Source organism: Ictalurus punctatus, chromosome 10, assembly GCF_001660625.3.
Source record: "Ictalurus punctatus breed USDA103 chromosome 10, Coco_2.0, whole genome shotgun sequence".
NCBI lineage: Eukaryota > Metazoa > Chordata > Actinopteri > Siluriformes > Ictaluridae > Ictalurus > Ictalurus punctatus.
Window position 1 is genome coordinate 23,425,656 of NC_030425.2, and position 22,546 is coordinate 23,448,201.

The following is a 22,546-nucleotide window of genomic DNA, read 5'->3' on the forward strand; positions in this document are numbered from 1 at the left end:
ATTTTTAATATAGTGATTTAACTTCAGCTTTAAAGCTTGTGGACAATCAGTTATTTCTTTGTTTTCCAAATAATAATGATAATGAGTATTTATTAATCACGTATACATTACAGCACACTGAAATTCTTTTTTTTTGCATACCCCAGCATGTTAGGAAGTTGGGGTCAGAGCACAGGGTCAGCCATGATACAGCACCCCTGGAGCAGAGGGGGTTAAGGGCCTTGCTCAAGGGCCCAACAGCAGCAGCTTGGCAGTGCTGGGGCTTGAACCCCCGATCTTCTGATCAGTAACCCAGAGCCTTAACCGCCAAGTCACCACTGCCCCTGCATATAGCACAGCCCACAAAGATACAGAATGTGTATATTTCAGAATGTGAAATAACTTTTTTTTTTTTTAAATACAGAAAATAAAAATTGGCCTCTTAATCCAACTAATCGATTAAATCGAAGAAATAATCGACAGATTAAATATCTATCTCTATCTCTCTCTCTCTCTCTCTCTCTCTCTCTCTCTCTCTCTCTCTCTCTCTCTCTCTCTATATATATATATATATATATATATATATATATATATATATATATATATATATATATATATATATATATAAAGTCATGTTAAAACATTAATTTAAATTAACCAAACTGACCAAATGAATCGTAAAAATTGCCCAGCACTACTCACAATACTAAGGACAAATTATTAATTTAACAAATTTATTTCTTTATTCTAGTATTCTCTTTATATTGGGTCATGGTGGATCCGGAGCATATCCTGGAAGCACTGGATATGAGCGGGAATACACACTAGATGGGACATCTCACAAAGCACCTTCATCTCAGATGCTCCACACTTTTCTGGCCACAAGCTTCAGAATCTTGAAACTGATCAAACCAGGGGCTCTAGAATCTGTGAAGTGGCAGCGCTACCCACTGTTAACTGTGGGTTAACATAAAAAGCAGAGGCTTGAAAATCATTCTTTAGTGCAGTAATGAAGTTATCTCACTCTCCAACTTTTCATCCTTGGGCTGCGGGTAACATGATACATGATACTCTGAGACATCTCTGACTCTGTGTTCAGTCTGTAAAGCCTGCTGTTCTCTGAGATGGTGCAGTCTCCAAGTGCATGACACATTCTTAAAAGTCAAAATAGAGAAGGTTATACTTCCCAACCCGTTTCTAGCTCTCCTTGCTTTACAATTCTGCACCTCAGTAATATTTTGGTTAGAGAGTGTGAGGTCAGCTAAAGTATAGAATCCCGGTGCTGGTTCAGGGTGAATGACTTTGCTCCAAGACTTGTGTCAGTCTTGGGATTTATTGCTACTAAGCTACAATTTTCCCTGTATTATGTTCTGCTCGATAGCTATAGAGGAAGAAATCACCTCACTTACCGATCAGCTGCTCTCCAAGTGGGTAACAGACCAACAACAAGGCCACCATGAGCTAACAGCAGCACTGTTCCAACATCCCAGGATAGGTTTCGTTAACTCAGTCATACTCAGTAACACTCTGTGTAAGGGTGTGCTAAACCTGTGATCACACGTCCTGCACACATTTGCTAAAATTGTCGATAGTACACTACTGTCAGTTAATATAGCACAACTTCACCATGAACCATAGAAATGAAATTGTATTTTTATGATTAAACATTTGAATGAGGGATTCATTGGAGTGTTCATTCCGAAAATTTCCACTAAGTATTGACCGTCATTACATCATAAATTTCGAGAGCCAATTATGATCCAGTATGCGAATTCAGACATTGTAACGGTGTTTTTCCAGTTGAATTTGATGTGCATGTCTGCTGTTTTCAGTTTGCGTATTCATAGAATAAATCAAGGTATTTTTCTTGGGAAAAAATATGGTATCAGAGCTGATAAATATAAGAGATCAACTCCATCTTTCTAAACATGAACCAGCATTGACTTATCTAGACACGTTCATTTACATATGTTATTTAGCCAAAAGCAGTTCCTCAGATCAAACACTATCTGCATCATCGACATCTGGCTGCCTTGACATAATAACCTGTGAAAGCGGGTCACCACAGAAAGACACTCTTATTATGGTACTTATTTTACTGGTCGAAGACATATAGAGATGTGTATTTCACAGCTCAAACACTCGACACATAAAACAAGCGAGTCCTTTAATTCCTGAGAGCTGATTATGACTTCATAAAGCCCACTGTGTTGGTACCTTTGACAAAACTTAATGGCAGAAATATCTTTAGCTGTTCTATAACACAGGCTGTGTTGTCTCTCTCACGCATCTTCATTTTCACTCTGAATGTGTTTAAATTCCAGGTGTTAACTTTAGTAAATATTCTTTTTAAACCTGCCACATGGTAAGTGGCTTCTTCGCACACTAAGCTTATTTCACTGAGTTAGTATTTTATTGTATGCAGTGGTAATGCATGTTTATATTAATATGATGGTCCAGTTGCAAGTAGTGTGAATGGAAAAGCTTTACCTGCACAATAGGATAAATAAATGTTACAGCTCCATTTATGGAAAGATTATTTTTTGTTGATTGCTTCTGGACTTTTACTTGAGACTCAGTGCTGAAGCAAACAAATAAACAAATAGAAACAGACTCACGGAGTTTGGAAACCACAGCCACATGGGCAGCAGCTTTGCAAGACGTTATATACAAAGACAAACAAATAAGTTGTCATTGTAGTTTTTCTGATTGAATCCTGAGTAACACAACCAAAAAGCGTTCACCCGATCGTTAGGAGATCGCAAGGTCGAACCCTGACCATGCTTCAACCATTTGTGTTCCGGAGCCCCGCCCCTTTCGGCTGCTCCCGTTCAAGGTCGCCACAGCGGATCACCCATCTGCATATTTTAAATCTGGCGCAAGTTTTACGACGGATACCCTTCCTGACGCAACCCTCCCCATTTCCCAGGCTTGGGACCACTGGCACTGAGAGTGCACTGACTCGTGCAACCCTCCAGTGGCTAGGGTTGGTTCACTGACTGGGCCGTGCTTTATAGGTGGGAAGGATGTCATACTCTCACTCTTCTGTCAATCACAGTGACACTAGCCAATCGTGGGCATCTGTAAGCTCGTGTATGTGGAAGAGGGCAGATAGTGCTTTCCTCTGAGTATGTTGTTTTGCTGCCCTGTGATGAAGCAGGTCAAAAAGATGTGCTTGTCTTGGAGGAAGCACGTGTTAGCTTTCACCCTCTGTGGTTGGTAGCTGTCATATGATAGGGGAGACTTGGCTGATGTGTGGGAATTGGCAGGTGACCAAAAAAGGGAAAAGTAAGAAAAGATGCATTTACAGGGTTTCCCAAAACTCTCCATTCATCATGGACTATGTGTGGCAGAACCACGTCAGTTGTGCCTTCTTCAGTGGATGTTCGTGGAAGTCCACTTCTCGGTTGGACCGCAACACTTTAGTCTTTTTGAATTCGTTAATTTGTAATAATAAGTTTGGCAGCAGTGTGGTGTGTGAGGTGTTTGTCATGTTTCCTGTTAAAATCCATCGCAACCTTGCGACAGCTTCCCGATCCCACCATGAGAATGATTTCAATGCGTTCTTCTTTTGTTAAAGGCTGCCTGAAATTTTTTTTATATTATATAAACTACGTATAGACATTCTGCTAAAAAATTTTTATTTCCCCCATGTATGGAGACTTTTGGGACACCCTGTATATACCACAAAGATGCATTCTTACAGCATGGGAATGAAATAAGTCCAGTCCCTATTACCATGAGTCACTCTCTTCTGCTCTGTAAAATGACTATAAAATGCACTTGTGCCAGAACATTTTTTTTGTCTTAAAATTCAGAAATGAAGTGATAATACAGCTGTGATACAGAAGTGATACAGCTATTTTTCATGGTATTCACTGGAACTCTTCAAGTCCCATAATTATGATTCTAACTGATTAAACCTTAATTAAACTGATTTCGTGTAATTTTATTTTCATGTGACCTAAGAATGATATCTATGAATTTTAAGGATGTGTTCATTTTATGATTTATGCCTTCACTTTACACCAAAATGCTTCAAGTTCCCTTTAAAACATTGACGCTGGTATGTGGAAATGTACTGCTTGGATAATGTTGCATGATACTTTATCTGTGCGTATTTTGTGCGTGTGTGTGTGTGTGTGTGAGTGTGTGTGAGCTCAGAACTCTTGCTGCAGCTCTTGTGTGTACTGCAGTAAGGTTTTGCAGGGGGAAGCCCGCATAATGAATGCAGTTCAGCCGGATTGAAGGCCTGAAAGACCTGAAGATTTGCAGCACTATCAATGTGTTCTTTATGCTCCTGCATGAAACCTTCACAATCACATGTTCATTTTGTTTCCTCAGTATAACAAACCTGCAGTGTGCATCCTAGCAAATAAACCTAACAAAGACAACCAAAGACATTAATAGAGACTTTCTACCAGACAATGCGGCACGACTTGGCTCTGCACCTGATTACCCATAATCCTCCACGTTGTTGCTAAAATTACAAACCCAAGAATCATGTTGTGTGGTGAAAAGTGAGAGTGCCGGTTGTCATCAAGTCACCGTTTGACCTATTTAGTCCCAATTTACTAGAACGTTCTAATGACGCCTGATCCGATCCAACCAATCAGAACTCTTCTTCCACAGCTGGCCTGGAAACCCAGTCATCTCCACCAAGTGTAACTGCACCACATGCAGAAACGAGGCCAGGAGTCCCTTTGCAGCTCTGCTACAGTTTATTTTCACACACACACACACACACACACACACACCTACATCAAACCCAAACCTTAACACCATTAACCATAAAGAAACCTTTTGGATTGTTAAGGTTTTTCATGGAGACCAGCCAAACGTCCCCATGAGTTTAAGACTGTCTGATATTCCTATCCTCTGGCGGAATTTGTTCCCCACCAAGATTTAAAAACATGTCCACGCACACAGGTGCTGGAGGAGTGGTGTGGTGCTGTGTATCACCCTCATGCTAAGTACTCATAGCTTAATTAAATATGTGAATAACTTGATGTTATGCAGAAATAAGCATCAGTTAAGTTGAATAAGCAAGACCGTCGGAACTGAAGGTCCGATATAACTCTACTGGGTATGTGTGTATGTGTGTGTGTTGTACTGCAGATGTGTGGGATCTACAGATCTAGTTCAGAGGCCTGTACTGTAGTTCCCTCGGGGCAGGAAATCCACACTAGGAAAGAATAAACTGCAGCAAGCTGTTGCCTTACTAGAACTACCGGCTCTGGTAGTTCTAGTAAGATGAGCATGTGTGAGCATCCCTGCTCAGTGTAGATGGATTTGTATATAGTAATGACCTCCTGGACTTTCCCAGATGCAACACCATGAAATGGTCAAGGGAGCATTGCATTAGATACGCCTAGGTTAACTTAATGTTGATAGATATAGATATAGTTGCTCAATTCTCAAATCTGATTGGTCAGAAGGTGTTGATGAATGTACTGTAACAGCAGCTCTGACAATAACTCCAGCTGTAAATCAAATCAAGTTACACCGTGACTCTCTACATGAACTGAGCTATATGATATATGGATTAAAATGTGTTCTTATTTAACAAAGAAAAACCTATTATTTTTCATACCATAAAGCATTCTGTATGGAAACGATTATTTGACATTTACGGAAGGTGTCTCCAGTGTCAGTGCTTTTGTAACGTTCAGTGAGTTTTTTCCATCATGGGAAAGTGTGCTTTCTGGTCTGGGGTCTTGCTAACATTACAAGACTTTATGGCTGGTGAGGGAACAGCTGTTTAAAACTACTATAAAGTAAGGCATAACAGGATCAAAGAGTCGACCCGCTGCCATTCGGCATCATTAAATATAACGATGTAACTATAAATGGTTAAAAGTGTGACATGTTGTTCATTAATAAATTGAAAATTGTAATTGCTGGCAAATGTCTGTGGTGTAAGGGGAATAAAAGCCTACAGGTTGTGCTATTATTGGAAAACAATCAACTTCTGGGTAGTAAGAGGAACTCTGCTTCATGTCAGGCTGCCTCACTCCACCACACTCATCACACCACTAAGCACTGTGGCTTAGTGGTTAGCATGTTTGCCTCATCAAGAATGCCCCATGAATCAAACCCCCCAACACCGGGGATATATATATATACACACACACACACACACACACACACACACACATATATATGTTCTATATGCATGCATATACACAGTACTGTGCAAAAGTTTTAGGCACATGCAAAGAATGTTCTCCATGTGCTTCGTAGGTTTCCTCCATGTACTCCGGTTTCCTCCCCCAGTCCAAAGACATAAGACATGCGTTGTAAGCTGAGTGACTTCTCTAAATAGTCTGTAGTATGTGAATGGGTGTGTGAATGTGTGTGTAAGTGTGATTGTGCCCTGCAATGGGTTGGCACCCCATCCAGGGTGTCCCCCACCATGTGCCTGCACACATTGTGACGGATGGATCAACAGATATAGATGTGAATCTTACAATCCTGAGCTCTGGTAACTGTCTGTATAGAGGCTTACACATTGTCCCTGTGCCTGTGTGTTTCTCTGTCTCACACATCTCAAAATCATGATGGGTTATGAGTGAGTGTGGAGTTTTTCAATAATTTGGGCTTTCTTCCTTGTGCCTAGTATTTCTGCGATAATCATGATTTTATTTTTAAATGACTAAATTATTATTTTTGTTCTATACATAAGCTAGTGATATATTAAGCATGTCTGATGCCGTTTTCTTTGTTTTGCATAAAAACAAAGGAAGTTTATTCCTTGTGTCTTTACATAGAGAAACAAGACACTCAGACTTGCAATATCTGAAAGGCAAGAACTGTTACACTTTTAAAGAACCACTAGAGAGCGCTGTTTCTATATGAACGTGTTTTCTTTTGTCTTTATTTCACGAGACCGTAAAGGGTTCCAAAAATTGCACCATAGCCTGAACAGATCGCTCAGGTGATGCTGAATGTGTTGGTCAGGTGTTAGCAGGGATGTTCTCACTAGACGTTCATTGAACAGCCCAGACCACCCCGAGACAAGGAAGGTTAAAAATGCGCGTGCGGAATACCGAGCTTATCATTTTACCCCGGAATGTACTCGATGGTAGATTTTTTCATATCCTGTTTTTCAAAGATCTGCGTTTATAGCTCACAATATACTTATTCCATGTCATATTTTTTAAATCCCGCATATATTTATAGAAATACCAGCGAGTAAAGTAGCGATTTCTGTCCTACCCATAAGCCTTTGCTGTCCTAATTTGCATACCAGCAGTGAGATCTCAAATGGGCGGGGTTATACAGCTGATACAAGCCAAACGCTTGAAAAATCATTTCAGTTATTGAATATTTGATGAGAAACATCAAACTTTTGGTTTAATACAAATCTTTTTTGGGGTATGTTTTTGAGTATTTATGCACTTTTATATTTTTATGCCTTTCTTTTTCAGGTGGCTCTTCTGGGAATGGACATTGTGTCAGTTTTAGTGACCAGATTACAAAATCGCTTTAAACCCCAAATTGGTACAGGTGAAAATCCTTGCTTATTGTTTTCAACTACACAATATTTAATACAGATAGTCCCCCTCTACTTTTTCCTACATCTAAAATGCATTTTACATGAATAGAAAAGATAGTTTAGAGACCAGATGACCCATTTATGCCTGATTCGTTATACAGGTTTACAGTGTCATAAAAAGAGGTGTAAGTTTTCTTTGTCCTTTTGTCTTCAGTCCTGCCCAGTTTAACAGACCGTTTAGGTGATGCCAAAGACCAAGTAAGAGATCAAGCCCAGGCTCTGCTGTTAAAAATAATGGATCAAGCTGCCAATCCACAAGTATGTACAACCTTACTAGTGAATTTATTTATTTAGGAAGAAGCCCAGTGTCACACAGTCTGATCTATATAGTTTTTTTTTAACACATAAAATGACAGGCATCATATTCTGTGTGGGCCATGATAATTATCTAATAGACAGCCAGACAAACAGTTACTCATATATTTCAGAAACCACAAAGCATGACATTTATTGATACACTATATCATCATTATTGCTTTATGTTTTAAACCATGTGAACTTGCGTGTGTAGTACGTATGGGACCGAATGTTGGGAGGATTCAAACACAAGAACAACAGGACCAGAGAGGCTGTCTGTTTCTGCCTTATTTCCACACTAAATATGTGCGTATCACTCATCGTCCAGTCTGCCATTCATTTACAGTGTGCATTAAAACTGCAAATCATGAAAATATTTTTTTCTGTTGCTGATTTTGTTTTTGTTTTTTTAGATATGGAGCCCAGGGTTTAACTCTGAGCAAGATTGTGCCTCACATATGCAGTCTTTTAGGAGACCCTACAAGTCAGGTGAGTACAGAGTGTCTTTTGTGTTTGTAGTTTGAAATAAAATTTCACGAGGCTCGTTGTGAAACTTTGGTTTTGGGCGCCATCTAGTGGCCAAAAAATATACTACATAAAATACATTGCATGTTGGTGTATATTGGCTTGTATACAGTATAGACTAATTTTCAAATAAACAAGAAGTGCAGTGCATGAGAGTAAAATAAACAAGTATTGAATATTAGGTTTTTTGTTTATTACTTTATAAAAGAATGTATTTTCTTTATGGTTTTATTAAAAAAACAAACAAACAAACAAACAAAAAACCCATGCCAATTTCAGCTATGTTACCAAAGGAAAATAATGGAATGGGAGACTTTATTGAAATGGAATAATTTGTGATTAATTATTGATATCATTTATGACATTTAAAGAATCAGTCAAACCCTGAACGTCTTGTCTTGTAGCTCCATTGAATTCTGGAATTTTTGAGTCCAACATTTGTTTCTCCACTAATTCTATGTTGGATTTCGCATTAATATGACCTTGAAGATTTTAGGCGCTAATAGTGAAATCTGATCGTTGGTTACATTTTTTTCTCTCCTAATAAATCCATTGCAACTGCACTAGCAATATCCCTCTGTGACCTTAGAGTGACACCCAAGCACAAACTTCTCACAGAAATACTGCGCCATCCAACAAATCACTGAACAGACAGCAAAGATTTGAACATATTAGTTAGTATTAGCCTAGTTAATGTGTTTCCCTTCATTTCCTCAAATAAACAATTAATTATTTATGTAAATGAAGGGTGTGTTTTTGTCAGAATCTTTATTCTCTCCTCCAGGTTCGAGATGGAGCTATGAACTGTCTTGTGGAGATCTACAGACATGTCGGAGAGAGAGTGCGAATGGATCTTGGGAAAAAAGGCTTGCCACAATCACGGTATGACTTTATTACTATTATCATTATTATTGATAATAATAAAAAATAGTGTTTGGAAAGTCTTCGAAAGTCCTGGATTTTCATTATGAACCATCTGTACGAACCCTGTAAAATTAGCAGTGTTTGATCGTAAGCGAGTTCATTTCCAAATTCAGTTATTTATTCCTAATGATGTGTTCATTCTTAGTTCTCTGAGGACAATTTCTTTTTTGCATGATTTCATTGCTCAAGGAAACAATGGATGAAATATATGGCACGTTGAATCAGTTGCTCGCCAACTGTATGATTGTTCTTGAGTTTTTTCGATAGCCAGGTTTGTCTGTTCTACTATATATCTGTGTTTCTGTAAATTTGGTTCACTTTGTAGATTTGAGTGATGAATTAACAGAATATTTGGATGGTATTGTGATAGTTCAGCTAGTATAGTATCGTAAGATATGTTTATGGTATCGTCACAACCCTACATCAAAGTATGCCGCTCCATTTTCGACCTGTTGTGAAGTTCCCTTTTTGGTGTTCCTGCATGTGACTGAAGTTCTCAGTTACAAACAGACAGCCGTGTGCTAACATTGTAAGTGTGGCTGAAGTTGTTTTCTGTTTTCTGTCTTTTCTGTTTAGGTTGAATGTCATTTTCAGCAAATTTGACGAAGTACAGCGGTCAGGGAATATGGTGCTGTCTGCAGGTGAGTGATTACACATCAGCCCGTGTCTGTATGCATTTGTTTTGGGGTTTGTAGGATAAAACCATGCAAAACATATAATCTGATCAATTTGTTGCATACTGTTCAAACTACAGTACAGTCTGGTAGATATCTCATAGTATAGTTGGTCTTTAAAAAAAAAAAATTCACAAAAATATTCTGCTCTCATGGATATCAAACAGTTGCAAACAAAACACAGGTTTACCTCTGAGTCTTCTCTTATAATGTCTGATGAGGTTGGAGAATACATGGCGAGGGATCTGAGACCATTCCTCCATACAGAATCTCTCCAGATCCTTCAAATTTCGAGGTCTATGTTGGTGGACTCTCCTCTTCAGTTCACCCCACAGCTTTTCTATGGGTTTCAAGTCAGGGGACTGGGATGGTCATGGTAGAACCTTGATTTTGTGGTCAGTAAACCATTTTTGTGTTTATTTTGATGTGTGTTTTGGGTCATTGTCCTGCTGGAAGATCCAACCACAGCCCATTTTAAGCTTTGTGGCAGAGGCAGTCAGGTTTTCATTTAATATCTGTTGATATTTGATAGAGTCCATGATGCCATGTATCCTAACAAAATGTCCAGGTCCTCTGGCAGGAAAACAGCCCCAAAACATTAAAGAGCCACCACCATATTTAACCGTGGGCATGAGGTACTTTTCCATGTAGCGACCTCTCTGTGTGCACGAAAACCACCTCTGGTGTTTATTGCCAAAAAGCTCTATTTTGGTTTCATCTGACCACAGAACCCGATCCTATTTGAAGTTCCAGTAGTGTCTGGCAAACTGAAGATGCTTGAGTTTGTTTTTGGACGAGAGTAGAGGCTTTTTTCTTGAAACCCTTCCAAACAACTTGTGGTGATGTAGGTGACTTCGGATTGTAGTTTTGGAGACTTTCTGACCCCAAGACGCAACTAACTTCTGCAGTTCTCCAGCTGTGATCCTTGCAGATATTTTGGTCACTTGAACCATCCTCTTAAAGTGTGTTGAGATGATATAGACACACATCCTGTTAGGTAGATTCATAACATTTCCAGTTGACTGGAACGTCTTAATTATTGTCCTGATGGTGGAAATGGGCATTTCAATGCTTGTGCTATTTTCTTATAGCCACTTCCCATTATGCGAAGCTCAACAACCTTTTGCTGCACATCACAGCTATATTCCTTGGTCTTACACATTGTTATGAATGACTAAGGGAATTTGGCCTATGTGTTACCTCATATTTATACCCCTGTGAAACAGGAAGTCATGGCAGAACAATTTTTTGTTCCTAGTCACCCAGTTGTACTAAAAAAAAATTAATATCGATGGGAATATACTTCAAATATATTTTTCTCATATGAATTCATGTGGATGACAATAATTGTTGCACACCTATATTTAACAAAGATTTTTTTAAAAACCTGTGTTTGCAATTGTTTGATATCCATGAGAGCAGAGTATTATTATTATTATTATTATTATTATTATTGTTGTTGTTGTTATTATTATTTTTTAAAAGATCAAAAGGTTAGATAATAAAAACAATTTTTTACAGCCTTCTTTGCTCATATTTACCAAGGGTGCCAATATTCGTTGAGGGCACTGTAGATATATATCATCATCCTATTTGTTTATCTTTTGTTGGATTATTTTGGATTTTGGTAGAACCATGCACAGAATGGTATGAAGAGGCGAGGTTGGAATTGATTTCTTCTATAGACCGTAGATTCATGTGGCCTAACAGGTGATTAGATTTGTTCTCCATTTGTGCTGATGTTTTTCAGTATATTTTGACACCTGAAGACGTACGTCACACATTATCAGCAGTGATTGAGTAGACCGTAGTGTAATGAACATGAACAAGGTTTTCACTGCACTGTGTGGCATGCAGATTTTGTTGTGATCATCAGTATGTTTCTGGACACATATGAAATCCCACTCTGCACCTTATTTCAAGATGGTTGTAAACAGTTCACATTCAGTGTGAATGAGATGGACAGCTTGTGCTTTGGGACTCTCAATTCTGCTCTTGTGTATTTAGCAGCACAGAGGACTGACACAGAGGTTTTATTGGCAGTGTTACAGCAGTATTGAGCTGTGTGTGATTGATAATCTTCCTCTGTGTTTCTCTCTCTAAATCTGCTCTATTCAACTCTCCTCTATTCAATAACTTTCACTCTGAAAAGGCTAATTATGTATACATTGTGGATTATGCTTACAATAGTAAGATTAGGTGAAAAACTGGACAGTTAATTCACTTTATTATTTAGTAAATGGTTCTGAGTTGGTCTTTTCAGCTTGGTGTCATTTTCGGGTTGATAAGGAGCAGAAATTGACAGACACTAAGGCCACACCTCCACTGCTGAAATTGACAGGCACTTTGGTCACACCTCCTTCACTAAGACTGACATATGTACTGATGCCACTCCTCCTTCAGTAAGACTGATAGATACAGAGGCCATGCCCCCTTTACTATAGATAACATGTACAGAGGCCACACCCCCTTCACTAGCACAGGCATCAGGCATGGAGGCCACAGGAGGTCCTTGACTGTTGCAAATGGCTACTGAGATCACACCACTTTTGTTGAAACTGACAGACACAGAGGCCACATCTTCTTCGATGACACTGAAAAGCACAGAGGCCACATCCTTCACTAATATTTTCAGCCTTCTCCTACAATATTGCTGACAAGTACCAAGGCCAGCCCTCCTTTACAGGGACTCAGAGAGGTCACACCTCCTTCACTGGACAGACAAGCACAGAGGCCACACCTCCTTTAAAGGATCTGGCAGTCACAGAGGACACACCTCCTTCAGTAGGACCAATAAATACAAAGACGATGCCATCTTTAAGGGAGCTGACAGGCACAGACCACTCCTCCTTTGCTGACAGGTACATTGGCCACACCTCCTTCAGTGGGACTGGCAGGCACATTGGCCAACCCTCCTTCAGTTTGACTGGCAGGCACATTGGCCACACTTCCTTCAATGGATTGACAGATACGGAGTTTTGAATTTGTGCAACCGTACTGCAAACATAAAGAACACTTCACCAAACTAAAAATATTTACACCCCCAGGCCTTAAATGTTAAATAGCACAGTGGATAAAAGCTCTAAAGAGTCTTTCTTTCTGTTGCGTATCTGAAGGAGGATGTGGAAGCCAGTCAGTATTCTTTTGTGCTGCTTAAATGTGAGCAAACGTCAAAGCACCCGTCCTGTAGCCCATACAGTTCACTAGAATGGAAAAGTCCCCTTTGTGAAGGCGGCCAAGTGCAGAGAGGGTGAAATGGAGAAAGAGAATGAAAAGATGGGATTAGGAACTGAGGTGAAGTAGACGAGGAGGCTTGAACAAGCAGCTGCAGCCTCTTTTTTTGGAGAACGGTGGCACTTTGTATCTGCAGTCACAAGATCACACAGAGAGGGGGGGAGAGCGAGAAAGAGAGAGCTGAGAACGAGAGAGGGAGGGAGGGAAGGGAGCAGGAAAGACAGGAGACTGAAGCTATGCAGAGCAAAGGAGAGCAAACGCTCGCACTTCTATAACCACGCTAACTGTACTGCATCGAACATGACGTCTGGGGAAGGTAAGAGCTCAGCAAGCAGGCAGGAATCATTTCCAGTACATTTCTTCTCGGAATATTTATAGACTCCGGCAGGTGATTGAGATTTCATGCACACGCCGCCGTGCGTGGATACATGTTGTGAGTTTAACACACTGTTTACGTAAGGATGACTCTGACGCTTAATAGCTGACCTCATTTTCATTAGGAATGTCGCAGGTGCACTTTTATAGACCTTCATTATCGTTCTCGAATCCTGTGGCGTCATGCTAATGAGGCTTTTATGTGCTGGGAGCAGCAAGTTGCTGCCTGACTTAGTTTCATTTATTGGCGTGAATTCATCTTGAGTGACGTCTTGCTTCGTGCCAGTTCTCATATTTCTTACACAGGATTAAATGTTGATGCTAAAGAGCTTAATTTTTTTTAACATGTGCCATGTGAGGAAAACTATCTAATCTTTCTGCAGGAATAATCATTAGGAAACTTCTGTTTGCTGTCTATTAATTATAAGTAGCAAGTTGGGGTGCAACAGTATAATTTATTCAGTACATGGTTTTTGGTACTCCTCAATATTCATAAGCACAATAATAACTGACTGGTAATAACAAAATGAACACTGTTCTTAGTATGATGCAATCACAGGCATCATAGAACATTTTATTTAACTCTGCGTAGGTTTGGTTACTGCTATGTGCTGCTAGCAATGAACTCCTCATTCAGAGTTTTTTTGTGTAAGTTGATATAGAGTTCAAATCGTATGTTTAATTGAAAGTGCAGTGGTGGCCAACCTATAACTGTGGAACAGTTCTGGAAAGCTTGGTCGTTAAAAATAAATGCAAGGTGGTGGAATTGTGAGGAAATAAAGTACTCAAGGGGACGGGGGGGGATGGGACGGTGCGGTGACTATGGTAGTGGTTAGCCTCGCACCTCCAGGGTTGCAGGTTTCAATCTTGCCTTCGCTCTGTGTGCATGTTCTCTCTGTGCTTCGGGGGTTTCCTCCCCAGTCCAAAAACAGTAGGTTGATCTGCATTTCCAAATTGTCTGTAGAGTGTGAATGTGTGTGTGATTGTGCCCTGCAATGGGTTGGCACCCCATCCAGGGTGTCCCCCACCTTGTGCCCCGGGTTCCCTGGGAAAGGCTCCAGGCTCCCCGTGACCCTGTGTAGGATAAGCGTTACGGAAAATGGATGGATGGATGGAAGGAAGTGCTCAGTATGATTGAATGAGCATGGTATTTTATCCCTTCATTTACAGTAGCAAGCAACAAGTCTCTTGGCCTGTAGCAGCCACTAATTGTGTGGTCTGTCCAACCTTTTTAAAAAAATGTTTTTAATTCCAGTGAAAATCAGTAATAGCTATATGCAGCTTCTAAAGCAATTTTAAATGTACTAATCATTGTGAAAATGAGTTGTTTGTTTTACATGATACATGCTAGGCTTCAAACTAGTTCGTTTGCAGAGTAGCAAAACAAGCTAACTGTACTAGCAATGTACACTCATTCTAGAGCAGGGCTCGCCAGTCTTATCCGGAAAGGGCCAGTGTGGGTGCAGGTTCTCGTTCCAATTAAGCACTAACCACACCTGATTCCACCGGTTTAATTAGCTGATCCTGGCTTTCACTGGATTCAGGTGTGGTTTCTGCTTGGTTAGAATGGGACACCCCTGCTCTAGATGAACCAACGATCTCTGATACTTGCTTCCAAGTTTTATTTTTCTTCACATTTTCCCTATACACATTTAAGGAAAGGTTATATATGACTGGTTGACATAAAAAAGGTTTTTCTTTCATTTTTGATCGTCAAGTAGTAAATAGGAAGTAATTCAGCTGTAAGTGGGGAGCTTTTTTTTTGTTTGTTTATAATGTCTCTATACACACTTAATGAGAAGTTGAATATGACAGGACATGATGAATCTATGGTTATTTCCAGTTTTGCACGTTGAGCAGTAAATGGGAACTAATAGCAGATAGGAACTAGAGTTGTGGGTGTGGAACTGATGAAACGGTGGCCCACACTGTATAGGACTGGTCTGAGGAATCATTTGAGTCAATCGTTTGGATTTGTTGATTTATTGTGTCATAGCGATTTTGCATACAGGACAATTGAGAAAATATCATTTAAGTGTTGCTTGTTGTGCGATCGCAGAAATCGCAGCTGAGGCATGCACGTTCGTAGAAAACGAATGCTCACCTCTCATGCTGTTGCTTGCTAGTGTGAATGTAGGGATAGATTTGGGCCCGTATCAAATCTGTGTGTGTCTATTTGTGCAGTTGTGTGTATGTGTGTATATGGCTGCCTGGCAGAGGAACACTGAAAGGTGTCACTGGAATGACTGTTGTGTTTCCAGCATCTTGGCGTGTGTGTGTGTGTGTGTTAGAGAATGTGTGTAGGACCCGCTGGGTATGTGTCGCTCTTTCACTGTGCTGAACCCACACACAGTGACGCTACTCTCCAAAATAAGAGCGTCTCTTTATTTAGGATGTGTTCCTTCACCTTGTTCCTGACTTTACCACTGGATTTTCTAAGCTTATGAGTGAAAATCATACGTCTTTGAGAGCAGATCATGTGAGTTTTACATTTAGAGGGAGAAATATTTGCAGTAGACCAATGTGCAAAGCTTAGCACCTGAATGTCCTGATCAGGCTGGATTTCCACCCTCACTTGGGGCCTTGTGGCTGCCTGCCAAGCCAGAGCTCTTTTCTTCTCGCACACATCACCTGCCCCATGAATCAGCCACCGAACTGGTCAGATGCTGTACAGTGCAGTGTATTTTCTATCGTTATGTATTAGCCAAAAATAGGAAGTCTCATTTTGTGTCTCGAGTATAATGAAGTCATAACAAGTCACGGTTGAATCTTTGCATTTTCTGAAGGTTTATGAAGCCATGCTGGGTTCATTAACAGTTACAGGAGGTCTTAGCCCAATACCAAGAAAAGTACGGTGCAACAAGGTCAAAGTGTATTCCAAAGAGAAATCCAAAAACACAGCAAGTGTTCAACACATGGTAAGGTAGTCAGTAATAAAAAGGCTCAGAACATACCCGCACTCCTAGAATGGCAAGACTTCGTAATGAATGGTTAAACATGAGCTGCTTACTGTAAATACTTTAAAAACAGGAAGTGACGGTTAGTGATTGAGAGGTTGTGCTAGTATTCTGGTGACAGGTGATGAAGAGGGGAAATGATGTAGTTTGAGAATTATCATTTGACAAATTTCTATTAGTTTTCCATTACCTTGGTAGTGAAGTTAGACTTTAAACTCTACTGTATGTGTAACTCCCCCCTGGCTCTTTTGCGGTAGTCTCTTCATAGCATCCACTGGTGTGATTCTCCTGTTTCTTATGATGAAGACTGTGTCATGGGATTCTCCTAGGATTCATCACACGTTTCAGCTGTGATGAATCCCAGGAGAGCGCCGTGCTCATTGTTACTGTTCTGAATAGTGTATTGGTTTGCACTGAACAGAAGCGTCCTGTGTTTCCTTTTCCCTTTCTGTCTGAGCCAAAGCTGGAATACCCACACTGCAGTTCTGTCCTGGGTGGCTACGTCTGAGGTTTCTGAGGTTTCTCTGGTTTCTCTGCCTCAGCAGCTGCAGTTATACATACACTAAGATGCATTAGAAATTCAAACTAAAATAAATAAATAAATAAAAATCTATGAAAAACAGGAGGATGTCATCTATTTTTCAAAGAGAGACCCTATTTTATATAATGGGGAAGAATTATACTGCATTCCATGGACCAGCCAGATTATTATAATAATAATAATAATAATAATAATATACGGCTCACCTGTTTGGTTTTCCTAGCTCTCTTTGCTTTCTTCTTAATGGGCTTCACTACGTTTTCAACTTTATTTGCGATGCACTTTGCGATGCACAAAAGTGACGATTGCACTGATGCTCGTTCGCTTTAGCAGTAGTCCAATTTATTCTATCATGGCCTGGGACAGTATGAATAATGTCCACTATGCCAAATTTAGTGATGTGACAGAGGGGAAATTGGTATTTGTTGTAGTAGCCATTTAGATAAGGGGAGTCTGAAAATCAGGGATTAGGTGTACTGTATTTGTTGTCATTGCTTTTCTAAATTATAATGCACACTCTCTAATGAAATTTGGCCTTTGCGTCACCTTATATTTAGACTCTAGTGAAACAGGAAGTCATGGATGACCTTTTCCTAAACACTTAAGTGATATTAAAAAAGTTACATATAAACTGGAACAACCTTTAGTTACATTTTGTTCTTGTGAATTTCTAGGAGTGCCAATAAGTGTTGAAGGGTTTTTTTTAAAAATTATTATTAGAATAAATTTACTTCAAATAATTGAATTAACCATAACTTTTTTTTTTGCCCATCTTTACCTTGGGTGTCAATAATACTGCAGCTTACTGTAACGGTTGCCGATGGAAACACTTTATATATGCAGAAAAAAAAGAGGGATCATAAAAATTGCATTTAGTTTTTTTTATTTATTTAGTTTTCTATTTCACATAACAGATGTTTACATATAGTCCACAAGACAAAATAAAAACTGAATTTACACAAATGAATGAATTTACATACGCTTGATTCTTAATACTGTGTGTCATTAACTGAATAATCCACAGCTGTATTTATGTTTTGTGATAGTTGTTCATGAGTTCCTTGTTTGTCCTGAGCAGTTAAACTGCCCACTGTTCTTCAGAAAAATCCTCCAGGTCCTGCACATTCTTTGCTTTTCCAGCATATTCTGCATATTTGACTCCTTTCCAACAGTCGCTATATGATGTTGACATCCATCTTTTCACACTGAAGACGACTGAGGGACTCGTACACAACTATTACGTAAGGTCCAAACATTCACTGATGCTCAAGAAGGCGACATGATACATTAAGAGCCAGGGGGGTGTAAACTTTTGAACAGGAGGATCAGTGTAAATTGTTATTATTTTGTCTTCTGAGAAGCATGTAAATATCTTATGTACCTTCTAAAGGGTAGTACTAAATAATAATAAAAAATATCTTTAAACAGAATTATAACCGTTTAGTCAGTGTTTTTCAGTGATGTGAATTAACACAGAACTGCTTTGTATATAGTATCTTACTGTGCCTGTCATTCTCATTTCTCCTGAAATTGATTTACTTGACCAGCTGAGCACTTTTTGCACACTTCCTCATCCTTATACCAATTAGTACAGCTGTGGTCTTTATGAATGACTCCAGCTCTGTGGTCAGGAATGTTATTTACAGTATGAAGCCATCTGCAGTGTCTGAGTATTAGGGAACACATTGACCTGAGAGGCCTAATAAGGAGGTACCTGAAACAGACTGATTAGAGGCTTGTATTGTGGCAGAGGAGAGAAATTAGGCCACATTTTAAGGGATAGGTAAAGGACACACTCTGACCTAGTTAAAACCTACTTTTATGAGGGTTGGTCTAACCCAAGTTAAGCTGTAAGGACCAAAAAGTAGGACATTCTAGCGTCTTGTTCACATGTGACAGTTCAGAGTTCTTTATTTTGCAATGTTAGCTTTATTCGAGAGAGTTTTCAGTGTTAAGAAACATGAGTCGTACATAAACATTGTGCGGCTTAGAGCTTTTGTTGCTCTGATTGAGGTTAAGCTGATCTGCAGGAACGATCCGAGACCCAAACCTCCTGCTCTCAAAATTCCAGCACTTTCCTCCCTTCCCTGTCAATAAGAATTAATGGATTTCATCCGAGAATAAATGTGAGCCGAAGCGACACGCTGTAGCTTTTCAACGGCTGCACTTTTATGGCGCATCTCTGCATTTTTAGCCAACTCTGAGCCGTGTGTCAGTGCAAGCGTATAATTTCCATCTCACTTCATAACTGAAAAAGTCCAAGCTCAGCATGTTAAAAGTTTGTCTGGAATGTGTTGATTACTGGGTTCAGTGTTTGGTATGTGTCTTGGCTGTTTTTAACTCATTTCCCAATTATGGTGTGAGCAGTCAGCTGTCACTAAGAGTTAGTGTGTGGCGTGGCCGTCTGTGTGTTTTGGCCAGATAGACACTGACCTTTTCTCTTGAAATCTTTCTGTTTACTAAATGTACAAACGTACTATATGTACATTTTACAAACTACTTTACTAATGATGTCTAACATCCAGTCACAGCAAGAATATCCAGTCTCCGTAATATTAACTAATCCACTTTACATATCTGGAAATCGTAGGATGTATATACCCACACACTCGAAGTCTAGGGTGATAGTTATAGATAGAGAATACTGCCATCTTGTGGAAAAATATTATAAGGAGTAGAAATTAAATGTTCATTCTCATATGACTTTCCCTTCCAGAAGGATAAAATGTGTGTATTCTATACTGATAATTGGTTATTTTATACGAGATAATATAATGTATACAATATTATATTTGCACTTGAGTGTAGTTTTTATACATTGATCTGAAATGGGCTTCCTAAAAGCTTTATGACGGAAATGCTGGGAATTCTCTCTTCCAAACTATGACCACGCCACTCAGGATGTCTGTTATGTCTGTATTTCCAGAAGTCATATCCCATGTACCCTCTTTTTCTAAGGTTATTGCAGATATCATCAGTTACTTGAAATGACCAACTCCTGATATTGCTAGGATGTTAAAATATATGTTACTACCAAAATGAAGCTTTCATTCTTCCTTTATTTCCATCCATGCTGCTTATCCTACACAGGGTCATGGGGGAGCTTGGACCCCATTCCAGGGGACTCTGGGCATAAGGCAGGGGACACCCTGGATGGGATGGCAATCCATTACAGGGCATAATCACACACATCTGACAATTTTAGAGATGCCAGTCAGCCTACAGCACATGTCTTTGGATTGGGGGAGGAAAGACCGGAGTACTCGTAGGAAATCCCCGAAGCACAGGAAGAACATGAAAACTCCGAGCACACAGAGTGAAGGTGGGAATTGAACCCCCAGCCCTGGAGGTGCGAGGCAGGCGTGCTAACCACTAAGCCACCGTGCCCTCTACTCTAGGTTTTGGTGGAACATCTTGGCAAAACAACATCACAGCACTTTAGATTGTAAAAATGTCTTTTTCATATCAGTATTTTTGGTACCGATTATGTTGTATAGCTCTGTGTTGTTAATCATACTGTCTTGTCTACGTATTATATGCGAATTAGTATGACGTTTGTTCTGTTCTTTGTATTCTACTGATCATGTGCTTGTGGATATGAATAATGGTAACAGCTGACATTGTTCGATTTTTAGCATAAACTACTCGGCATAAACAAATCTGTCTTGTCTTGGCCAATTCCTACCCATCTGTCGTCTATCACACGACAGCTACCAATTGGGGAGGGTGAAGGCTAACATGTGCTTCCTCTAAGACATAAGAAGCCAAACAACTGCATCTTTTTGAGCTTGAACTCATGCAGTGTAACACTTGGAGTAAAGAACTCTTCTGCATACATGAGCTCACAGACTGCCACGATTGGCTAGTGTCTCTGTGATTGACAGTGGAGGAACATTATGCTATTCCTTTCGCTCAGAGAGCACGGCTAGCTTTGCTCTATTGGACTCTTGGCTATGGATGGTTATGGCATTGTTGGGGACTGAATACACAATCTCCAGATGATGAGGTGAACTCTTTTGTGTTGCATCACTCAGGAGTGAAATACTTTTTCCTTCAATAGCCTCCTTCCTGTTTCTGAAGCTTTCATGTTCAAGGACTCAAGGCCTTTTTTCTGGCTATCTGCCATCTTTTTGATCCGCCCGTCCTTCCCTTCATGCGTCTGTCCAAGATTCTTGTTAGTGCGATATCTCAAGGCAGAGTGGTTGAATGTTTGTAGGATTTATATGGAGTTGTCATTGTAACCAAGTTACATTAAAACTGCTTACATTATTTAATGAATCCAAACAGGCCCAAATTCACAGCATGGCCAAATGTCTGGATAGTTTTACTTCAGTAGCGTCCTTCCTGTTGGAAGTATACATATTTAAAAGGTGATTCTGGCATAATACCTGGTTTGTATCGAGTTCTGCACTTGTTTATAAAGACGTACATGCGATTGGATAACGTTAATTTTAGTGCAGAGTCTAATCAATGTGTGGAAATTCTTTTATTCTCTAATATGCAAGCACAGTCGCATGCAATAACATTGTAGAAGCTCACGTGCCCTTTCATCATCATCATCATCATCAGGCAATTTATTAGTCAGTATATTCAAAAAATGAATTGTCATCAAAACAAGATTTTTAGGTGATTTTAAATTTGTATAATTTGTCATTATACAAATTTAAGGTATGTTTTAATAGTAATAGTATATTTAAAAAGACAGTGTGATGTCCGTGTAGCTTAACAAAATTAAGTGTGTGTAGCTTGCTAGACTCATACCGACCCCCCCAACACATTGTGATATAAAAAATCAAACCAGTTTTATACTTTCTGCTCCATTAACGGCGTCTCTCTACTAACCCAGTTTACTCCATCAGCACAGTGTGTTCCTATACCAGCGTCCGTTCAGTGACTCACTTTCTCTGGTGACGCATCAGAAAGTGTCCACTGTCAATGTCAGGATGCTTTGGGTGCAGATTCATCAGGCGTGTATTATTACAGTGAGGGAGCACTTTAGAGGGGCAGATGGTCTGATCTCCAATCAGCCAGTGACATTTTGGGAAGACAGTGGGTGATCTAAAACACCATTTAATCTCTAAACATGCTACTTTAACCCTCTGCTAACTGTTTAGAAATAAATCTCCAGTTGACCCAGGCCTTTTGTTTTAATATCAATATAGATGTACAGTTTATGTTGAAATGCCCAATGCACGTAATCTTTATCTTAATACTTTACAATAAAACTTATATTTACAGAAATAGAGAAGTGATTAACCCTCCTGATGGCAGGTGTGTGTGTGTGTGTGTGTGTGTGTGTGTAAAATCAAAGATGGAGAAAATATGATGGAACTTTATGTTCCGTATTTTTTCTTCTTCATTTTAACACATTTAATTTAAAATAACTAAAATACCAGGAATTCTAAAAAGAAAAAGGTAGCCTTAAATGTAGCTGAGCTATTTTTTTATAGTTATTTTTTTTTATGAGTGAACAAGCTAATGC

General features: G+C 39.5%; 1 protein-coding gene and 1 non-coding gene across 2 annotated transcripts in view; one reads left to right on the top strand and one right to left on the bottom strand.

Moving 5' to 3' along the window:
* The window catches only part of LOC108271228 (CLIP-associating protein 1), an 80,451-nt gene that overhangs the window by 12,017 nt on the left and 45,888 nt on the right, over positions 1–22,546 (top strand). The window contains exons 3-8 of the mRNA XM_053683180.1: positions 7,410–7,488; positions 7,692–7,795; positions 8,049–8,140; positions 8,248–8,323; positions 9,144–9,241; positions 9,860–9,924. Of these exons, the coding sequence (XP_053539155.1) occupies positions 7,410–7,488; positions 7,692–7,795; positions 8,049–8,140; positions 8,248–8,323; positions 9,144–9,241; positions 9,860–9,924 (514 nt within the window). The remainder of the gene's footprint in view (positions 1–7,409; positions 7,489–7,691; positions 7,796–8,048; positions 8,141–8,247; positions 8,324–9,143; positions 9,242–9,859; positions 9,925–22,546) is intronic.
* LOC124628622 (U4atac minor spliceosomal RNA) lies at positions 6,877–7,006 on the bottom strand. Its single transcript, XR_006983209.1, has one exon. It is a non-coding gene; the product is annotated as a U4atac minor spliceosomal RNA (small nuclear RNA).